At 37.0% G+C, this 20,381-nt stretch overlaps 1 protein-coding gene across 3 annotated transcripts in view; it reads left to right on the top strand.

The window, feature by feature from the left end:
• TPP2 (tripeptidyl peptidase 2) overlaps positions 1-20,381 on the top strand; it is a 52,716-nt gene that overhangs the window by 1,502 nt on the left and 30,833 nt on the right. For all 3 annotated transcript variants that reach the window (XM_039730408.1, XM_039730407.1, XM_039730409.1), the window contains exons 2-14: positions 4,651-4,779; positions 6,497-6,592; positions 7,002-7,106; positions 7,758-7,882; positions 8,565-8,728; positions 9,962-10,116; positions 11,128-11,204; positions 11,733-11,860; positions 13,705-13,804; positions 15,763-15,911; positions 16,039-16,154; positions 17,803-17,971; positions 19,906-20,063. In XM_039730408.1, coding sequence (XP_039586342.1) covers positions 4,651-4,779; positions 6,497-6,592; positions 7,002-7,106; positions 7,758-7,882; positions 8,565-8,728; positions 9,962-10,116; positions 11,128-11,204; positions 11,733-11,860; positions 13,705-13,804; positions 15,763-15,911; positions 16,039-16,154; positions 17,803-17,971; positions 19,906-20,063 — 1,671 coding nt within the window. The remainder of the gene's footprint in view (positions 1-4,650; positions 4,780-6,496; positions 6,593-7,001; positions 7,107-7,757; positions 7,883-8,564; positions 8,729-9,961; positions 10,117-11,127; positions 11,205-11,732; positions 11,861-13,704; positions 13,805-15,762; positions 15,912-16,038; positions 16,155-17,802; positions 17,972-19,905; positions 20,064-20,381) is intronic.

Raw genomic sequence — 20,381 nt, 5'->3', positions numbered from 1 at the left:
ATTTCACATATAAAAGCAAAAAACCCTACATTTCTAGAGGTTATGCATGAGCAGTGGTCAACAACAAAACCCCAGTATGAATTTACTGGCAGTAGTGGGAAGCTTTGTTCTGATATAGGTAACCCAAAGCTCAAAAGGGGTATTTATGAAGCATCATGATCTCCATGTTGACCATATCAGTTTTCTCCAACTTACTTTCTTTACACACAGGATAAAATTTCAGGTAGTGCAGTAAAAGATTTGTAGAAGAAGTAAGATTTGGAGAGCAGGATGTGGAATTCATGTTGCAGTGGGTGAGAGTAAGTTTGCAGGGTTGTTAGAAAAATGTGTGAAGAAGTTGTGTGATCTTTCCATACTTCCCAATTAATGCACCTGGCTTAAGGGGTTTGCTGAAGTACAGCTGGGGAGACTTGGTGCGCAGGGAGTTATAAAGGAGGCATAGGCAGCACCCAGTCTAGAGTAGCTTTGTAGGTGTTTCTTCAGCAAAAGAATGTTCTCACTCTCTGGAGCATTTGCCAGTTTACATTTTGCCTCAATGCAATGAATCAGTGTCCTGGGCATAGGCAGTGACACAGCATAGCTGTACTGCAAGAAGTAGTTTCTAACCTTGGGACAATTTTTGAGGGTTCTTTTTTTAACACCCCTGTTTTTGATGCTGCTGCTTTTTTTTACTGTCAGTTTTCTTGTCAATCCCTGGCCTGGCATAGAGTTAGAGCTATATGATGGTGAATCAGTGCTAACGTATAGCAAGGTTAATTGGTATTGCAACTTTGAGTTCTGGTTAATGAAAGTAATTATTACAAACTAAAATGCGCTACTGTGATTTGGATATAGTGGAGTTCTTAGTCAAAACAAAACAGTTAATTTCTTTGCTGCTCCATAGTGTTTCATTCCTGGATAGGGTTCCTTTGCTTGTTGATTCTGTGACTTGGTTTGTAAACATTGATAGCACTGTTTGTTCCATTTTTGAGGCACAGAAAGATTTGGGGACAGAGTTTAACAGGGAAATACCATTACATTTCTGTTCGTCCCTGGATGCTTGCTGCTATAGAGAGAATAGTTAACAAAACCTTCTTAGATCTGTTGTCTGTTGGTTGGCTTTCTTTGACACATAAAAAAACATTAATCTAGCTTGTACTTTTCTTTTCTTTATGAATCTTTTGTAACCAGTGCCCTGTAGGGAATTCCATTCACCTCCTCTTCCATTGCTTTTCCACCAGTTGACACCAACTGTACATTTTAGTTTGTCTGCTTCTTTCCTGTGACTTTTCCCCCCTTTCAGTCTTCTTGGTAGAATGTATTTCCTACTGTCTGCCAAGTCATTGTTTGGAAGCCTCATTAAGGCACAGTGACTGATGAAATTTTAGGTGCATTTAATGGAGTGTTGCGGTTGTATGTGTATGGTCTTGCTCAGCCCCACCCTGTCCTTTTCCCTTTCCCTGTTCCTATTGTGGTTTCTTACGTTTCATGATAAGTAAGTCAGTTTACTTAGCTTCTTGCAGATTTATTTATTTTGTGAAGTGGCATTTGGAATTATTATTTACTATCACTAATTTGTAATTTTATGCGACAACTTTTTAGCTGTAGCAGGTAGTTCGTTTTTACTTGGTTTTCAGCACTGAGTTAAAAAAATTGCTTGGAGGTTATTTTATTTGTGATAATGATGATCAGCTGTCCCGTGACCAAAGTGCTGAAGAACTTGTTCATCTCTTGTGGCTGCAATAGCTGTCAGCTGGAGTCAGTGATTGTATGGGCTGGCAAAAACATGCTAAAATGCATCTGGCTTTCCTTTTTCTTTCATTGTGATTGTCATAGATGCTGGTGCTCTTCTACTTCTGTTATAACTGAACATTTGCCAGGATTATGCACATAGATTAATGTTAGTGTTCTCAATTTACTAATTTATCTGCTTTACAAAGTCAGAACTAACTTGTAAGTAGGACTTTAAACTTTCAAGCAGAATTGTATAAACAGCAAAGTAGTTTTCAGTTTTAAACTACTGATTTGTTTTTCAAATGCCTGTAGGCAAGCCATAATAATTAAGGTAGGATTGGGGGTTTTTTTTCTGAACACAGTATAAAATATTTTTAATTGTTTAAATTTTTTTTTTTTAATTTTAATGCAAAAGGTACTAAAATATACCTTCTGTCTGTAATCAGTATATTACGTCAGTACTCTTCTGTTCACCTAAGGGAGTTGATCAAGGTTGCTTGATTATTTTTTATTATAGTTTTAAACTCAGAATGACAAGATTTGCAAAAGAAAACTGAGCTGAACTCTTGAGTTTCACTCTGGCATTGCTGCTGGTGGGCAGTGTGCCGAGGAGCAGTCCATGGTAGCAGGAGCCGCCGTATCGGTTACTTGCACTAAATTACCGTGAACCTGTTGGGATTGCTGCTGTTAGGAATTGAGCCTTAGACCAGCTGAAACTCTGAGTTTCTTGTGTCTGACTGAAAGACTCTGATTTCTTGGTTCTGACAGTGCAAACTCATGTGCATGTGTGGGCCTGCTAGGTTTCAGCTAGGAGGCAGAGAGCCATTTAGTGTAGGAGTTGTCTTTCGGGCTAGGAAACAACTTCTAAAACTACCCAAGCTTGCTGCAGCATAAATCTGTGTTCTGGCCACCTGTTGCTGTATAAATTGCCTCCTTCAAGCAAGTCACCTTGGCTTACATTTTCATTCTTGTTTTCTTGTACTTTGATCACTGAATAGTTGGCTTTGAGTAGAGGCATATTGAAAAATGTCCAGTGGTGTTAATGTCAGGATTGGCTTGCAGTTGCTTTAGTATTGGAGCAGCTCTTGACGTTTGTGTGACTTGTGGACAACATTGAAGACCTTAAATACACGTGTTTGAAAAGTGTATGGTTTAGTGCCTATGCAGTTTCCCAAGTAAATTTTCACTACTATGTAACTACTGTTCAGTTGATGTTTTACCAGGTTAAGATGCTCTAAAGATTTTCTCCAGTGAACTTGAACTTGTATGAGCAGAGTGTTGGTTTCTGTCATGAAAATTCTTCCCTAGCAAGCTTTATTCAAAAGCAGAATTTGTTATCTTCAAAAGCAGAATTTGTTATCTTCTGGGATTGATGCTGATTTGAAATTTATGCTGTTTTTATGGTTGCTGTGGGTTTGGAATATTTGGAGTTGGTTCTTTTTATTTTTTGAAGCTGCTTAAGCCTGTTTTTATTGGGGGTGTTGCTTATTACTTGTCTGGGTTGGTTTTTTTTTGTTGTTAAGTTTCTGGGAGGTTGTTTTTTGGGTTGTATGGGTTTTGGTTGGGTTTTGTTTTGTTGTTTTGGGTTTTTTTTTAAGCCATGAGGATTTGAGACCATGGAAGTATCTATCCTTGTTTGCTGAGATGTGATAAGAACCTGACTCTTGTCCTTTTGGCAACAGCAGAGTAACTTTTATAAAACAATTTGAATGTGTCAGTAGCTTCCAGTAGCTAAATTCATAATTCCAGATCATTATTGGAACAAAACAACCTTCCATATGTTATGTCTAACATCAAAATTACTGATAGAGAATAAAGGCAAAAATACCATATATTTAAATGGTAGAAAACAACAAATGTTGCTGTTTTTCTGAATACGAAGTTTTTTTCACTTTCAGGGTAGTTAATGTATAGGAAATACTAGGAAGATGATTGATATAATCTTTTTTTAAATCACTCTTTGATACAGAACTGTAAAAATATGTCTATATGATCAATTCATAGAATCATAGCATGGTTTGGTTTGGAAGGGGCCTTGAAAGGCCTCTAGTCCAACCTCCCTTCAAGGAGCAGGGACATCTTCAAGTTGATCTCATTGCTCAGAACCCCGTCCAACCTGACCTTGAATGTTTCCACGGATGGGGCATCCACTACCTCTCTGGGCAACCTGTTCCAGTGTTTCACTGTTCTTACACTGAAAAGTTTCTTCCTTATGACTAGTCTGACAGTCTCCTTTAGTTTCAAACCATTCTTCCTTGTCCTATCACTGCCTGTGCCATGTAAAAAGTTGCTTCCGGGTTTCTTACAGGCTCTCTTTAGGTCCTGGGAGTCTGCTATAACATCTTTCCAGACTCCTTACAGAAGTATTAGGTGTAAATAGCTGTAGCCACTAACAGTTCAAGTGGATTAAAACACAAAGCAGAATCTTTGAAATGGGAAAACTAAGGTAATAGTAACTTCTGTCCCTTTTAGGTTCCTTTAAGCTCAGTTAATAGATTACAGTTTGTGAGAGCTTGTACTTCAGCACCTGTCATTTTCTTACTTGTGCACTCATTACTATAAAATTTGTCAGAATGAGGGGTCACAAGCAACACAACAAATAATATGAAAACAAATAGTAGTTCTTGCAAATACATTTTTTGCAAATTTAAGCTCTGTTTTAAATTGAGGCTGCCTGTGCTTTGGTGATACAATGTTTTTACTTTTTTCTTTTCTAAATTCTTATTAGAAATAAGTAGATTTTTATGAACCAGAAAGAGGGATGTGTTGGTCTTAGTTCTTTGAAAACTTATCTTGGGTTCAAGTTGATTATGTCCTTCAGTTAAAGGTTGGTGTCTGAAAAAGCTAGTTGGTATTTTTAACAACAAAATTTTCCTGGTTTGTGTGCTGAAGGGTAATCAAGTACATTTTCCAATCTTTCTGTGGTCATATTTTCAGATTACAACTGATGGGAAACCGAAGATAATTGATATAATTGACACTACGGGCAGTGGTGATGTAACTACTTGCACCATTGCAGAACCTAAAGATGGAGAAATTACTGGTCTTTCTGGAAGAACTTTAAAGGTGAGTATTTGGTGGTATAGAGACACAACAGGACATCGTCTTCTTTGGTTAACAGCAAATTTAGCACCTGTTTTGGTTTTTACAGAATTCACTTCCTTTTAGCCAGGTGTTGTGGTTTAAACCCAGCTAGCAGCTAAGCACCATAGAGACTCTCACTCAGCCTTCCCCTGGCAATATGGGGAGAAGAGAATCACAAGGGTGAAACTGAGAAAACTTACATATAGAGATAAAAGACAGTTTAATAGGTAAAACAAAAGCCTTGCACGCAAGCAAAGGAAAACAAGGGATCCATTCACCACTTTCCATGGGCAGGCTGGTGTTCAGCAATCTCCAGGAAAGCTGGGCTCCACACAAATGGTGACCTGAATATGAATGCCGTCACTCTGAATGACTCTCCTTCTTGCCCCAGCTTTATATGCTGATCATGATGCTATATGGTATGGAATATCCCTGTGGTCAAGTTGGGATCAGTTGTCCTTGCTATGTCCCCTCCCAAATCCTTGTGTATCTCCAGCCTGCACACTGTTTGACTCTGTGCAAGCACTGCCCAGCAACAGCTAAAACATCCCTGAGTTATTAAGAGTGTTCAGCACAAATCCAAACCAGCCCCATATTGGCTACTGTGCAGAAAATCAACCCTAGCCCAACTGATAACAGCTAACCAGATCTTACCCAAACCTAATGCTGCATTTACTCATCTTCATGTAGATTGCTTAGTGGTTTTTACACTTTTTGTGTCTTTATTTCTGATATGGTCTGTAGCTGAATAGGAGTGTGTACAGGGCTTTTTGGGGGGCCTGATAATAATTTAATTATTTGTTCAAAATAGTGTCTGATACAGCTTTGGAAACTGGCTTAAGAAAATGTGCTAATATGTTAAAAAATGTCAGACACAGTAGTGTCTTGAAATGTGGTAGTATTTTCCACATTTGCATAAGCTACAAGTGGAATTCTGTTAAGCTTGTGGTGAATAGATTTAGAGACTGAAAAATCTGTGAGGACCTCATTGTAGACTCACTGAATTCTCTCTATGCATAGCAGAAATGCTGTAGGGTCTCCAGAAAGGACACGAAATCCAGTAGAGGTCTTGGGTACACAGAACTGATGTTGCTAACATGTTCTTGATTTCCTGATTGGATTGGTGATGTGATATGGGGGCATCTCATCTTTGGATCTCTCCAGAGAGATCCGTGTCAGCTTTCTTCTTAATTTTGCAAAGATTGTAAGGCTGAATCTGTTGCTCTTTTACTTTTGTTACTAGGATGAGCATATCCTGATATGCAGAGTCTAAATTACCAGATTATAGAGATATTCAGATGATATTCAGAGATATTCAGGTGTTTGTCATGGCTTCCAGCCATACTTGCTCATGTTAGGTTTCACTTACAGTATTGTTATTTCCCCAGACCTCTGCCCAGCAAATTCAGTAAAGCTGGGGCTTTGTGTTTTAAAAGTAGTCTATCAGAGCAAATAATGCTTAAAGATGCTCAATGGCTGTGTCACATGAATTGATACTGATTTTTTGGGAGCTGAACTGAAAATGCCATGTTATGTTGTTGGAACAGTGCAGTAGTTACTGTTACGGAGACAGAGAATTAAATTTGCAATATTTGCAGATTTGTTCTGCTAAGCTCTCTTACACAGTGTTGGGCTTTTTTGTTTGAGGAGTTCTTTTAATGCCATTAGGTAACCTATTTCTAAATGTACTTTTCTGTAGATTCCAGCAAACTGGGTAAATCCTTCAGGCAAATATCACATTGGCATAAAAAATGGCTATGATATCTATCCTAAAGCTCTTAAGGAGAGGATTCAGGTAAGGATGAATTATCTTTTCTTTTTGCTATATAGTCATATTTTACAGTTCTGTTTCTTAATTTTGTTAGAACACTGCAACATGTGATTTGCTAACAAACTTAGATTGCTAACCAGCACTTGAAAGCTATTCTCTCTGATTTTTATTGATTCTATTTCTTCTGTGATTTTTTCAGAGAAACAGGAGGTGGCTTAGAAATCCTCCTCACAGTGGTCCATTGAGGCGAGAAGTACAGAAAATACGGATAGCCTTTTTTTTCTAATTGTGTGGCAATTTATGCTTATTTATGCTATTGTATGGAACTTTTTTAGCCATTGTCTCAAATCAGAATTTTCAAATTACCTTTATAGACTTCATACTTTGCCATATATTTCTTAGTATGTTGAGAAACCTCTGTTTTATTTTGCAGAAGGAGCGCAAGGAAAAGCTCTGGGATCCTGCTCACAGGCTGGCTCTAGCAGAGGCTTGTAGGAAACAAGAAGAATTTGATGCTGCTCATAGCTCTCCCTCACAGGTTTGCCTGAAGTCTAAATTTATGAACTTGTTCCTTGCAACAATTTGTTACTGGTTGACAGGATTAAAATGTTTCATTAGTTGAGTGAAGGAAAGGTACTTGAGACTCTTTTGGCAGATAATTTGCCAGTGTATCTTCTGATTAATTTTCTAAGTCTTTATATGCATGGTTGTTCAGTTTGCTTGTTGTTTACTTTTGAGAGTTGGTCTCCAGTATGAAAATAGGATTACTTAAAACAATTTGTTGGATATTTTCAGTAAGTTTCATTTTTAATTTAATGTGCTATGTTTTGAGGCCACCATTCTTGCTGTGTTCAAAGTTGGAATTTTCTAAAGATATTCTTTCTTGTGTAAACTGTGTACTATTTCAATGAAGTACCAGAAATGCCACAGATACTACTTTATCGTTTAATAGTCTTTAAGAAAATAATGCTACATTTACAGAAATTAGAAGTAGTTGTACATAATAGGCCAAAAATACACAGTGCACTGTTGAAAGCCATTGCACCTGTAGATTTTTGTGACTCCTATGATAGTCTAACATTCCTGAGAAAGTAATGGAAAAAATGTATATCACTAGAAAAGAACGTAGGATTACATATCTTGTGATAATTTTGGAAATACTCTAACTGAATTTTGTTTGCCTTATTAGGTAAATAAGCTAATAAAGGAAGAACTCCAAAATCAAGTGGAATTGTTGAATTCTTTTGAGAAAAAATACAGTGATCCTGGCCCAGTATATGATTGTGTAGTGTGGTATGACGGTGAGACCTGGAGGTAAATGACTTGTCTAAATGTCTTGTTCTTTACATAAAACAATAGCTGGCATCGAAGACTTGTTACCTTTTATATCTGCCCTCTTTATAGAGATTTTAAGTATTTTTTGCTTTAAAATAATCCTGCTGTGTCAGTTGAGTTTCTTGACAAAATTCTAGTCCCAAATGAAGATGGAGTAGAATAAAGTCTTGTTGAAGACAGTGTGATATGAGTGTAAGTTTATGGGATTTTTATTCTGAAGCAGAATAAAATTGTTTTGACTATCCATTAGTGATATAAAATAAAACAGGTGTCTGTGCACAGACTTCAGGATGTAACATGGCACTTCTTTGATAATGTACATCATACAAAACGGTAAAACTTCAAATGTTTGTGTATCAGTACCGAACATCTACTTTTAGTAAAATTTTTCCTTGAACTTGCATAAGTTTTCATACTCTTGCTTTTCAAATACTCTTGCTTTGAATTTGAAAATCAGTTTATTTAGATAACTCGTAGCTTCTGAATCTTAAGTATAAACAACCAAGATTTAAGGTAGTTGCTCAAAGAACTATTTAAAGATACCATAAACACAGAACCAAACTTCTTGAGTTCTTTTGGCTATGCTCAGCTGTAGAGGGTAGGTAACCAAAAGTTTGCAGCAGTTGGGACATTGTCTTTTTTTGTTTATTTTTATCAACAGAGCCTGCATAGATACAAGTGAGAGTGGTGACTTAACTAACTGTACAGTGCTGAGAACCTATAAAGAGGCTCAGGAATATGGATCTTTTGGAACATCTGAGATGTTGAATTATTCTGTGAATATATACGATGATGGAAACCTCCTTTCTATTGTGACAAGTGGAGGTAAATGAAAATCTTAAAGCATTTTGCTGCTAAATAGGTATCATGAGAAGCAGTAATTTGTATTGGGTCTTGTTTCTGATATTTGGGGTGGCTTGAGGCAGCTGTCACAGTACAGCATTAGTTATTATGGTTTTCAAGATCAATACTCCTATTTGCTGAACTAAATCTGTAATGATGGCTCATTACCAAACTTCCTTCCATTTTTGTGTGAATTATTGTCAACTTTGTGTACATAAGCATGTATACGTAGAAGATGCATACTTAGGTATTTAACATGTACATGCATCTTAAAAGCTCAACTAAAGAGAGCCTTCTTTCAAAAAAACCTTTTTGTTATGTTTGTTAGAGTGATGATTGATTTTTAATTGCTCTCCTTTGTACTTGTATACTTTAAGAATCTTAAATATAATACCCATGAACAAAATGGGTATTGATCTTAATTTAGGTTTATACAAACTTTTTTTTATGTCACATGTCACTATAACTGTAGCTCAAACCACTCTGAAGCTGTTCTAGAGTATTCTTTAAATAATTGTGGTTTGTTTTGAAAGCAAACTGAGTGGGTGGGATGGTATGGATGCATTTGCTTTGAAAAGTGCTCTTCATTTCTTATGAAACTATCCCATCTCAGTAGAGCTACATAAGCAGTTCAGGTTTCTAAATAGATGGTACCTTATTTGAGATGTTCCTTTCTATGTTTTTGTGCAGTTTTGTTTTCTGTTCTTAATCCCTGCTACCTGAGTTGTCTCAGGTGTAATATTTATAACTTTGAGTAGGAAGTGTTGAGCCTTCAAAGTAACTTTTGTTAGTGGAATTAAGTTAATACTTTGTTCCTCTCTTCCTGCTGCCTCCTTTCTCTCCTTAAAAAGGTGTTTGCCTTGTTGAAACCCATACAATTAGCCTCAGCCTATTGATCCAGCCTGTCCAGTTCCCTTTGTAGAGCCTTGCTACCCTCCAGCTGATCAGCACTCCTGCCAGCCTGTTGTTGTCTGCACAGTGACTGAGGATGCTCTTAATCCCCTTGTCCAGACCATCAAAAAGCATTGACCAGGGCTGGCTCCACTGCTGAGTCCTGGTGAACACTGTCACCCTTTTGGTATCAGCAGCACTGGTGACTGGCCACTGACTGGATTTATGTGCTTACAGCTCAATAAGTGAAAATTAATTGAGCTGTAGCATATTGAATTCTTACAAATGAAGTTCACTAAAAATAGGTGCTTTTCCTTTGCTCAGGAGCACATGGAACACATGTGGCTAGTATTGCAGCTGGATACTTTCCAGAAGAACCAGAACGGAATGGTGTGGCTCCTGGAGCTCAGATTCTTGCAATCAAGATTGGTGACACGAGACTAAGTACAATGGAAACTGGCACTGGTCTCATAAGAGCTGTGGGTATTTAACAGAAGAAATTATTAATCTGAGCAGTGTGATTTAAGTGTAGAATGTTGTGAAACTTCAGGCCTTATTTGTTTATTTGGGCTTTATTTTTATGGCTCTACAGTATTTCCAACAAAAATACCAAAAATTAAAAAAACAACCAAGCCACCCCATAAAAAAACAACCCCAAACCCTTAAGCAATAAATAGCACAGCCAAAACCCCTAAAACCAGCTAGAATGTATTTTAAACCATAATTTAAGACTAGTGTTTTAATATAAAACAAGACTTCTGTTGCATAGAGCTCTTAGAGTTACTCCTGGCTAACAGACTTGCAGTGTCTGACTAGCTTGATGCATGAGAGAAGTTACTTGCATACTTGCTGAAGTTCTTTGTATTGTCATGTATCTTTTATAGTTACTCAGATCTAGAATAAATCTAAAATAGAGGCAAGTATCTACCTATGTTGCTGTATTTGTGTTAACTCTTTTTCTTAAGAGTGAGGAAAAATAGCATTCCTTTCAGTGATGAAGGACCCAAGAGCTTTTCTGTGTAATGAGTTGATAAGGAAAAATTTAACTCAAGAAATGGATATGAAAAGACTGTGCTTGTGGTCCATAGGATATTTTGATGTAGCAACATGAACAATAAATTTTTTGCAACTTTTTGGAGTTCAGTCCAACTGTGCAGGAAAGGAGAATTTTATGTTCTTGAGACAATACTGTTGTATGCAGTTTTCTCTTAGGATAATTTCTTAGGTAATCTCTTAGGGTCTTCATTTATGGCTGGGAAAAATGAGGCTATAAGAATAAGACTTTTCAGGGAATAGGTTTTTTTTTAATTTTCTTAATTTCTTGGGGAAATAGCTCTTATCTGGCTGCAGTAAATGATTTTCTAGATTCAAAAGATATATCTTTCTTAGATATGTAGCAAATCAATTTAAGCAAATGTTTTCTGTCATTCCTGAAGTCACTTTCATTCTTTGACTAGCACATATTTTGACTTCCATTTTTACTTTATCAGATGATAGAAACAATAAAATACAAATGTGATCTTGTCAACTACAGCTATGGAGAAGCAACACACTGGCCAAATTCTGGGTGAGTAGTGCTGTGGTTAAAGTATTTTAATTTCATAGAGGTGGAATTGCATTTGTTGAACTTTCTGTAAGTCAAGTGTGTGTTAAGAGTGAATCATCCAGGCTCACATGATTCATAAGTTAGAAACTGTGCAGTATAAATTTTAAACTGGCTTTGAAAGAAGTAAACCCATTGAAAAAGCTTTTCATTTATAATTTGTATACAAATATATAATACACAGATTTATAACACATATACAAATAATATTTTAGCATAATAAAGAACTTTTATAGTTGCAACACCCTATGATATGTGGGGTATTTTTTGAAGACCTAGGATCACTACATAGTTTTCACTCCTTTTTGAAACCAGAAGATATTATTGTGGTCAGCTTCTGTACTGGAACCGCCTCTGCTAGGTGTGGGAAGCAGGCTGCATAAGCTTCCTTGTTTGGTGAATGGACAAAGGTTGTACTAGAAATGGGAGCTTTGTCCTGTGGAAGAAAGCAATATTGTTGAGTAAATGATTCATTTATTTCTCTTACTTTAGGAGAATTTGTGAAGTGATTAATGAAGCAGTGTGGAAACACAATGTAATTTATGTTTCAAGTGCAGGAAATAATGGTCCTTGCCTTTCTACAGTTGGATGTCCTGGTGGAACTACATCTAGTGTAATAGGTAAATAATTCATTTAGAAAAAAATTTTGACAGTATTCAGCTTCTGTCTTTTCAAACTTTGTACTTTTGTTAGATGCTTGATTGCTAAACTAATCTAAAAAATTGCCTGCTGTACTACAAGGTTAATTCTGAGAGAGGCACTTGCTCTATGCTTAGGTATACAAATTTAGATTGTTATCTTCTTACAGTTCAAGACCTTACATATGTGGAAAAGAGGTGGGAGGCAAATGGTCTTGATTTAATGTGGCTTTGTATAAAATTTGCAAAAGAAATCTTTGGTCTGACTCACTTGAATATTTCAGGATTATTTTTTCAATTGTAACTGTCTAAGCACACCACTTTGCTCCAACCCATAGCTGCTGGTAAGTGCAACTTAGGAAAATATGATTCTCGGTTGGATTCTAATTAGTCTTCTGGAAAGTATTGCAATGCATTTTGAATTGTAAGAGCTAAGTTTTTGATCATCTGTCTTCATCAGATACTCTGATTTTTATTTTTAGTGAAACAGATGTTTTTAATTTGGATAAAAAATAATCCCATGCTAGGATCTAGACGAGTCCTTGTAGGGGAGGAGTTTTTCCAACTGCAGTGCCACTGCTGTGCAAGTCTATTACTATCATTAAAATTCTTTTTCTGATAGGTTAATGTATGGTTTTGATATTTTAGTGAAAGGTTGAGTTATAAGTTTGAGCAAAATGGCTAGCATTCAGGGGTGACTTCCTTAGTCTTAATTTTTGTATAAATGCTTTATGATCTCACTACTGCATTACACAAGATGCTTTTTAAGTGTCAGAATTCTTATGCAAGGAGAGCAGTGTGTAAGGAGACTAGCGTGAAGCCTTGGAAGCTGGAGAGCTGCTATTCCAGGGCATCTGGCAGAATTAATGCTGATTACTTTCTAAAAGTTAATCTGCTGTTAATGCACTACTGAGACTGGGGGTTGGAACTGGAACTAACAAGCTCTTTTCAGGTCTGCACTGGCTTTGCTCTTACAGCACATCTACTCTGTCAATTCAGCTTAGCTGTATCACTCTAGAGACGGCGTGATTATTCACTCTGCATGCCAAGTAGTTTGCTCCTGTCCTCCATCTGGAGTGAAGCAGATAGAGTTTTTGTTTTTTTGAGGGTAAAGCAAAATACAGCTGACAGGTTGGCTTAGTTAACACAGAGACAGACGCAGGCCTTGCCAAATTTGTCAACTTTGTATGGTAGTTTTGTACCACTATGGTAATGCTTGTGCTGTAAACAAAATCATAGTTGCAGTGTGCATCCTTGGCATTTTCTTCTACAGTTGCTACTTTATCAGGCTTTGGTGTAGTCATTTACATACTCTGTGTACTTGGAACTGATACCCAGTAAAGACTGTCTCGTGACTGGGATCTGTGGACGTGGCCATTTGCTCCAGAGGGTGTAGCTGGGAGCCACATGAGCATGAACCAGTGCACATGGATTGCTCTGATGTGCAGTTGTAGTTTGTGGCAGAGCAGTGTAAACAGAGGAAAGGGGCGCAGGAGAGAGAGAAGACATGTATAAATTACCTGTTGAGAAGGAAGTGTAGAAGGTTATATTCTAGCTGAATAAAAGTGAAACTTGGAAGTTTGCATGATATTTAGCACACTATTATACAGTGTGCCCATCAGCGTTGTTACTGCATAGCATGATACTTTACACTTGCCTTGCAAAAATATCTGGATTTAATGAGATGGAAAATGTGTGTTTCCATTTTAAATGTCAAGATGTCAAGCAAGAATTCTTATCATAAAGAATTTAAACCACAGAAGAATTTTACTTTAGTTCTTCATAAAAATTCATATTACATCTAAAATGCTTGAGTGTTTTTACAGGTGTTGGTGCTTATGTGTCACCTGACATGATGGTTGCTGAATACTCATTGAGAGAAAAACTGCCAGCAAATCAGTACACTTGGTCATCCAGAGGGCCTAGGTAGGTTATATTCCAAGAACAACTGATTACTTTGCGGCTCAGGTGATATAACTCAAAATCTAAAATTGGTCACCAATACCAAAATCAAAGTATTTCTTTCCTGCGGAAAAAGCATAACTAGCCTGCTCTTCTGGTAACACCTTTGTATGTTGGGATCTAGAACTCCTGGAGGAAAGGGAATAGCATGGAACTGCCTCAGCACAGCCTGTATTTTCCAGAAAACTATTTGGGTGCAGATTTACTCAAAGATGATAAAAGTTACTAAAAGGTTGTTTGGGAATTTGTTTTAGTTTTTTTAATTTCCTTTTTTTTTTCTATAGCATTTATTTCATTAGGTTGGTGTGGTTAAATGTGGTATAAGTGATGAAGATTAAAATGGATACTGTTACTGCAGTGGTGTTACTTCTGGCTTCAGTGACTTTGCTGTGATGGTGTAATTTACTCAAGGGTTTTGTTTGAGTTCAGTAGAGGTGTGAGTAGGCAGAAAAAAATTGCTTTCTACCTTACACTACAGAAAATTTTCTGGAATATGTGTGAAAGAAATTTTAAGTACAATGTAAACTCCAATTTTTATTTCATTTCTCAGAAGCATCTGATAGTAATCTGATAGATAAGCAAAGAAAAAAAATAGTAAGATCTCTTGGGAATTGTCCTCTAGCTGTTATGGTGTTTGTATATTTACAGGCAAGTATATTGTTTCAAGAATGTTACTATGAAAGATTGTCATGTTTGTGTAGGGAAAAGAGGAATGTGCTGTCTGCCTTCCGCTGAGAAAGGGAGATTAATTTGTAATTAATTTTGATAGACACACACACATATAAATACAATTTTTTGTGTGCTTAGTCACTGTGCCCTCTAAAATAGTCAGCTGAAAGGCCAAGTCTGGCCAAAGGAGGATTCCCTTTGTTTAGGGTGCAATATGCAGATGACTGGAGAGTTCCTAAAGTTTGCTAGAGCAGTCTTGATGTAGGGTTCAGTCTGTCACAGTAAGCAGTAGAGGCTTTCAGGCAGATATGCTGTGCACTGCTAGTCCTGAGGTGTTGGGATGCAGAACCTTTTTATGAGTTTATATACGGCTGTCATAAAATATGTCCAAATGTCACATTGCCGTATCATACTTGGAATATTCTGATTTTAGACATATGAAGCTGTTAGTGTGGGATATAAGTACCCTAAAATATCCTACCTCTCTACAGGACTGAGTAGCTCAGGCTCAGGGCTGTCCTAATTCAAGCAGTGCAATTTTTGTCTGTCCAGAGCAAGAACAATGAAGCATATCTGGCTCACAAGACATGAAAACTGGATGCTATTCTAACTGTGCCATAGGCACACAAGTTGCTCTGTTCTTAAATATGCATGTGAAAGACGTGGGGTTTAGGGATCAGACCCAGCTGATCCTGGTCTACTTCTTGGCATTACTTTTTATGTGTTCTCCCCTTGTCCTCTTGTCTCAGGCCTGTAAATTCAAAACTTAACCTGGTAGTGAACTGTCGGTATGCAAAATTAGAAGTCTAGGTTTTGAATCTTGGATCTTTTGGATCTTTGGAGGCCTTCCTCCCCCTTTTACTATTTTTCTTTAAAGCAATAACCATTGAATAGGCTACATGGAATGCTAATTTATTTATTGAAGTGTTTAATAAGTTGGTTTATGTGCATTTTGTAATTCAAATCCCAGGAAGTATTCTGCTGGCTAAACTCAAGCCTGGTGGAGAATATTGAAGGAGTGAAAATTTAGAAACCTCTCACTGTAAAACAGGCACAGCTGATGATTAACATGTCATTTTAAATTGTTACTTGGTAGCATGCTTTTTCTTGGTTTAATGAGTTAATAGATTTAGTGAAGTAAAATGCAGTGAGTATTCTCTAAAGAGAACTTTTTTTTAAGTGTACTGACAACTTTATCTTAAATTGTACCAAAAAAAAAAGTTGGTGTTTTAACCATTGTTTTTTAATGCTAGCACTGATGGAGCCCTTGGAGTAAGTATCAGTGCCCCAGGAGGTGCTATTGCTTCTGTTCCAAACTGGACTCTGCGAGGAACACAGCTCATGAATGGCACATCCATGTCTTCTCCCAATGCATGTGGAGGCATTGCATTAGTATTGTCAGGTAAAGTGCTGCAATGTTAAACGTAGATGCATCATCTAAAAGAGGTTAGATACTTTTTCCTCTTAAAAAAATGGTGTCACTTTCAAGTATTTGTTGTATCCACTAACCCTCTTATTTTTAATTTCAGGACTCAAAGCTAATAATGTTCATTACACTGTTCATTCTGTCAGAAGAGCATTAGAAAATACTGCAGTGAAAGCTGAAAACATAGAAGTATTTGCACAAGGACATGGTATTATTCAGGTACTTGAAAGCAAAAACCACCAGTATAATATAAATAACTGGGTATTTGCACAAGGACATGGTATTATTCAGGTACTTGAAAGCAAAAAAAAACCAGTATAATATAAATAACTGCTGGTGAAAAACTAACCCACAAAACAGCTTTTGAGGTGATCTCACTCAATATGTTCCATGCTACTTGATTCTCAAATCTCATTGGGGGAGAGGAAGGGAATGTAGTGGGAGGGGAGGAGGAATGAGAAGATTCTTCCAGTTTCAGCATGCAATTACTGCAAAGTAAATGTGATAACTGGACACATTCTTAGGCTGATCAAAAAGATACATGGACATAAAAGTGGGATGTAGGTTTTTATCACCCACATGTGGATTTAGGCGCCACATCGGTGCCTAAATTCTGTCCTAATGTCCAAAAATGTTTTTATGTATTGTCAGAGACAGCTGAACTTGTTCTGTCCAGAGAAAAGCTGGGACTAAGTTCTGGGCAGTGAAAACAGATACCCACGCTGGTTCACAAAGAAGTACAGATGCAGTTGTACAGGGACTTTGCTGCAGGCCTGCACTAAACAGTCTGAGTGCCCATTGTTTCCTATGGGATTCAGAGTGGTTTGGAAATCTGTGATGTGATCCTCTGTATGGTAAAGGCATACTGATTGAGTGTCTCCCTATGCATAAGCTTATGTTCTTACAGAGCTTTTGCCTACAGTCATTCCTGTCCTAGTCTAATAGGAGTACAAAGATTTCTCTATTGTGCTTCAGAATGCCAGATGTTAAATGCTTAGCCCAAAATTCAAGTTCTGGAGATGCTAGAACCTAGTAGGTAGTACTTGTTAAGCACGTCTGTAATGCTGAGTTTGATACAGAAGGCAGTAGTGGTGCTAGCTATGTCAATTAAAAAATAAAATGCACCAATCATACTTGGTGTTTTAGTAGCCTGTGATTAAATCATGTGTTAAAATGTGATGAGAATTGATCTTGGAGACAAGGTGTTGTATGTCCACTTGTCTCAAAGGAGAGTGCCCTAATCTTCACCGGTGAAGGTACCTTGCTGTCAAGTAGAAGAGAATTTAAGATTTTTGTAGTCAGTAAAATAGCAAGTGAGGTGGAAAGGTGTCTTTTTAAAACAAGGAGATGAATTTGTTAAGTGAGTTTATTGTGACAGTTCATGTACTTAAACCCAGACCTGGATTTCATGACCTCATTCTTTTACTTCATATCAATATATAAGACTTGTGTGGGTATTCCATTGCATGACTTTTTTTAATTGCTCGACTTCTTATTGTATAAAAATTTTAAATGTTTTAACTAGTGTTGCTCCATTTATGAAAAAGTCACCTAAATTAGAAGAGTAGGTTTGGGCCTTGAAGTCCTCTTCTTCAAAGTCATGTCTGAATAGGAATCTTTTTATGGATTTACAGCAGAAGAGACTTGACCTTGTTTGTTCTTAGTTTTCTGTCTCTCTGTGGCCATTGCATACTGAAAATTGCTTCATTTTCTGTACTGAGTATCATGCAATTGCCTTTTGCTCAGGTAGCACATGAGGTACTTCACTGTTTGTTGCTGCTCTTGATAAACATTTCGTATTGAAGAGAATATGCATAAATTGCTATTAAGTTGAAATTTGTTAATTTAGAACTTGCTCTTTTAACAGGTTGATAAAGCCTATGACTACCTCATTCAGAATTCATCATTCACAAGTAACATCGGCTTCACAGTTACTGTCGGCAGCAACCGTGGAATCTACCTCAGAGATCCAGCCCAGACAGTGGCACCATCTGATCATGGGGTTGGCATAGAACCTGTCTTTCCTGAGAATACAGGTAGGAAAGAGCTTTAGTAGGTGGAGGTGCAGAGAAATACAAATGTCAACTTGAAACAAAAAGCTGTGATAATGATGAGTGATAGGAATCTGTACTGTGAAAGGAGTCAGTGTAACCGTAAGTTTGATGGTCAAGGAAGATGTGCAAATTAAAGAACTTTTCCATTTTCAACCTCAGACTTGCATGCAGGGCTTTCATGTTGTTTGGGGAGACTGTTGCTTCAATGCTTTCTCTCACTGAAAAAAAGAGATCTCTTTGTTCTGTAGAAATTTAAAGTCAAGTTGTGAGGGGCTTTGGAGAAACAGAGAATAAGCATAGGTCCCTGACGTTTCATGAAATTATGAAACTTCAGGGTTTGTGTTGTAGATAACTTTTGGCAAAGGTTGTTGAGTGTTCTAAAGATGAAAGCACTTACCCAGAAATTGGTTTCTCAGTTATTTAAAGACTATAAATTCTAGATTTGGACTTCTTCTAAGTTTTTACAACCTGAGAAAAATCTTGTTTAATGAATTAGACTTCCTTTCACTATCTCATAATCAATGAAGATATCTAAGAGCAATACAGGAATTTATATGGATTTTATTACTAAAAGGGTAAAAATAACTTGTGCAGATGAAAATGAGATTTAACCTTTTTTTTCTGCAAACCCTTTTGCCTTGCTTTATTTAATAAAAATTGGAAGTCACTGAGAGACTGAATTATGTTGTATTTGGAAAGGGAGCCATGTGAGAGCTTGTTACTGAGTTTATTCCTTTCCTAAAATCAGTTGTCATCAAGAAGGTTGGCATGTGATAAAGGCCTGAGTTTATTTAGGGGCAGAAAGGGTATGAATTGGGGCAGGTTGCTGAATCCAAATAACTTACTTGCTTGACAGCTTGCATTGCAGGCAGTGCATTTTAAATTTAACATGTGACACAAAATAATTGTTCACTCGACTTCTGCAGGAAATAAGCAATCTAAAAACAGGCATTTGCAATGAATGACTAGCACTGGCACATAGATGTTGTTTCCCTAGCTTTCCCTGGTACCTGTTTTCCCTAGTCATTTCTGTGCTTTGTCTGGTGTCTTCAACAAGACTGAGTTTGAGAAACTGTAAGTGAGAATTTAGGGAGGCTGATGGCTCTGTTTGTCTCTTGAAGCTCTCTACAAGCTTTTATTGCTTCTGCTGTACTTATAATAGAGTGTCCTTTTCTCTGCTTAATCTAGATATGATGAAATGTCTGAAAATTAGGATAAGCTTAATTATGATTAAGAAACAGGAAAAAAATTCTTGAAATGTCATTAATCTTCTGAGCAGGAGGAAGCTGCTAAGAACTAAAACATTTTGGCTGCTCTGGATGCTTTTCTGGAAGCTGTGCTTTAATACATAGCATTTTTGGCTAAGTATTAAAAAAGCTAATTTACAGAATCTGCCAGATTGTTTGCAAAATCTGACTAGATTATCATAGTCGTTTTAATAGACTTCACCTCTTGCTTAGTATGCTTTATAATGTAGTTTGGTAATTAGCATAGCATCCAGAATAAATGTGATTGCTTTTTATTGTATTTCTCTGCATTAGACAGCACTTTTTCTATAGAAGGAAGTTTATACCTGCTCCCAGACTATGTTGTGGGTATACCTACTATGCTGTGGGTAACTGAAGTCTTGCTTACCAGCCCTACCTTTGACTTTGTCAGCTTTTACTATTTCAGAGGAGAGGAATTTCAAAGCTGGATGCCACCTTTATTTAACTGCCTACTGCTGCTATTCTTGTGTTGTCAAGTCAAAAGAAGTAATATAGAACACTCCCTTTGTGCAGAATCTGAGATACAGGGGCCCTAAGGTTGATTCCTATATTTTACCAATATGTATATTTTAATGGCAGATACTGTTATGGTGACTATGTGCACATGTTTGTGTTATTGAATTGTTTTCATAATTTGTTTCCTGACAGAAAACACTGAAAGAATATCTCTCCAGCTTCATTTAGCTTTAACTTCAAATGCACCATGGGTCCAGTGTCCTAGTCATTTAGAGCTCATGAACCAGTGTCGACACATAAATATCCGTGTGGATCCACGTGGCCTGAGTGGAGGAGTACATTATACAGAGGTATGGAAGTACTGGTGTTCTGAGCAAGATTTTGTGCCTGTATGTGTCCTTACAGGGGCTCTATCAACTTTTCATAGAAATAATATATAAAGAAATAAAATCTTTGAGGTTTACAGAGTAGAAAGTAGTGCCACAGTGTATTTCAGTCTATACAGACTGAAGCCAGGGAGCAGCAATACTTGGGCTATACAATGTTGTATAGCACATGCCTGTAGGACTTTGAGTATCTATGTTTGAAAAATAAGAGCATATAGAAAACATAAGCCAAATAAATGACCATTGATTAAGTTTTTTTCCTCTGGTGAGATGAGTCAAAAT

The sequence above is a fragment of the Passer montanus genome, unplaced genomic scaffold, assembly GCF_014805655.1.
Source record: "Passer montanus isolate IOZ18808 unplaced genomic scaffold, ASM1480565v1 scaffold72, whole genome shotgun sequence".
In the NCBI taxonomy this organism is placed as follows: Eukaryota; Metazoa; Chordata; class Aves; order Passeriformes; family Passeridae; genus Passer; species Passer montanus.
This window is presented reverse-complemented; position numbering and strand designations above follow the sequence as displayed.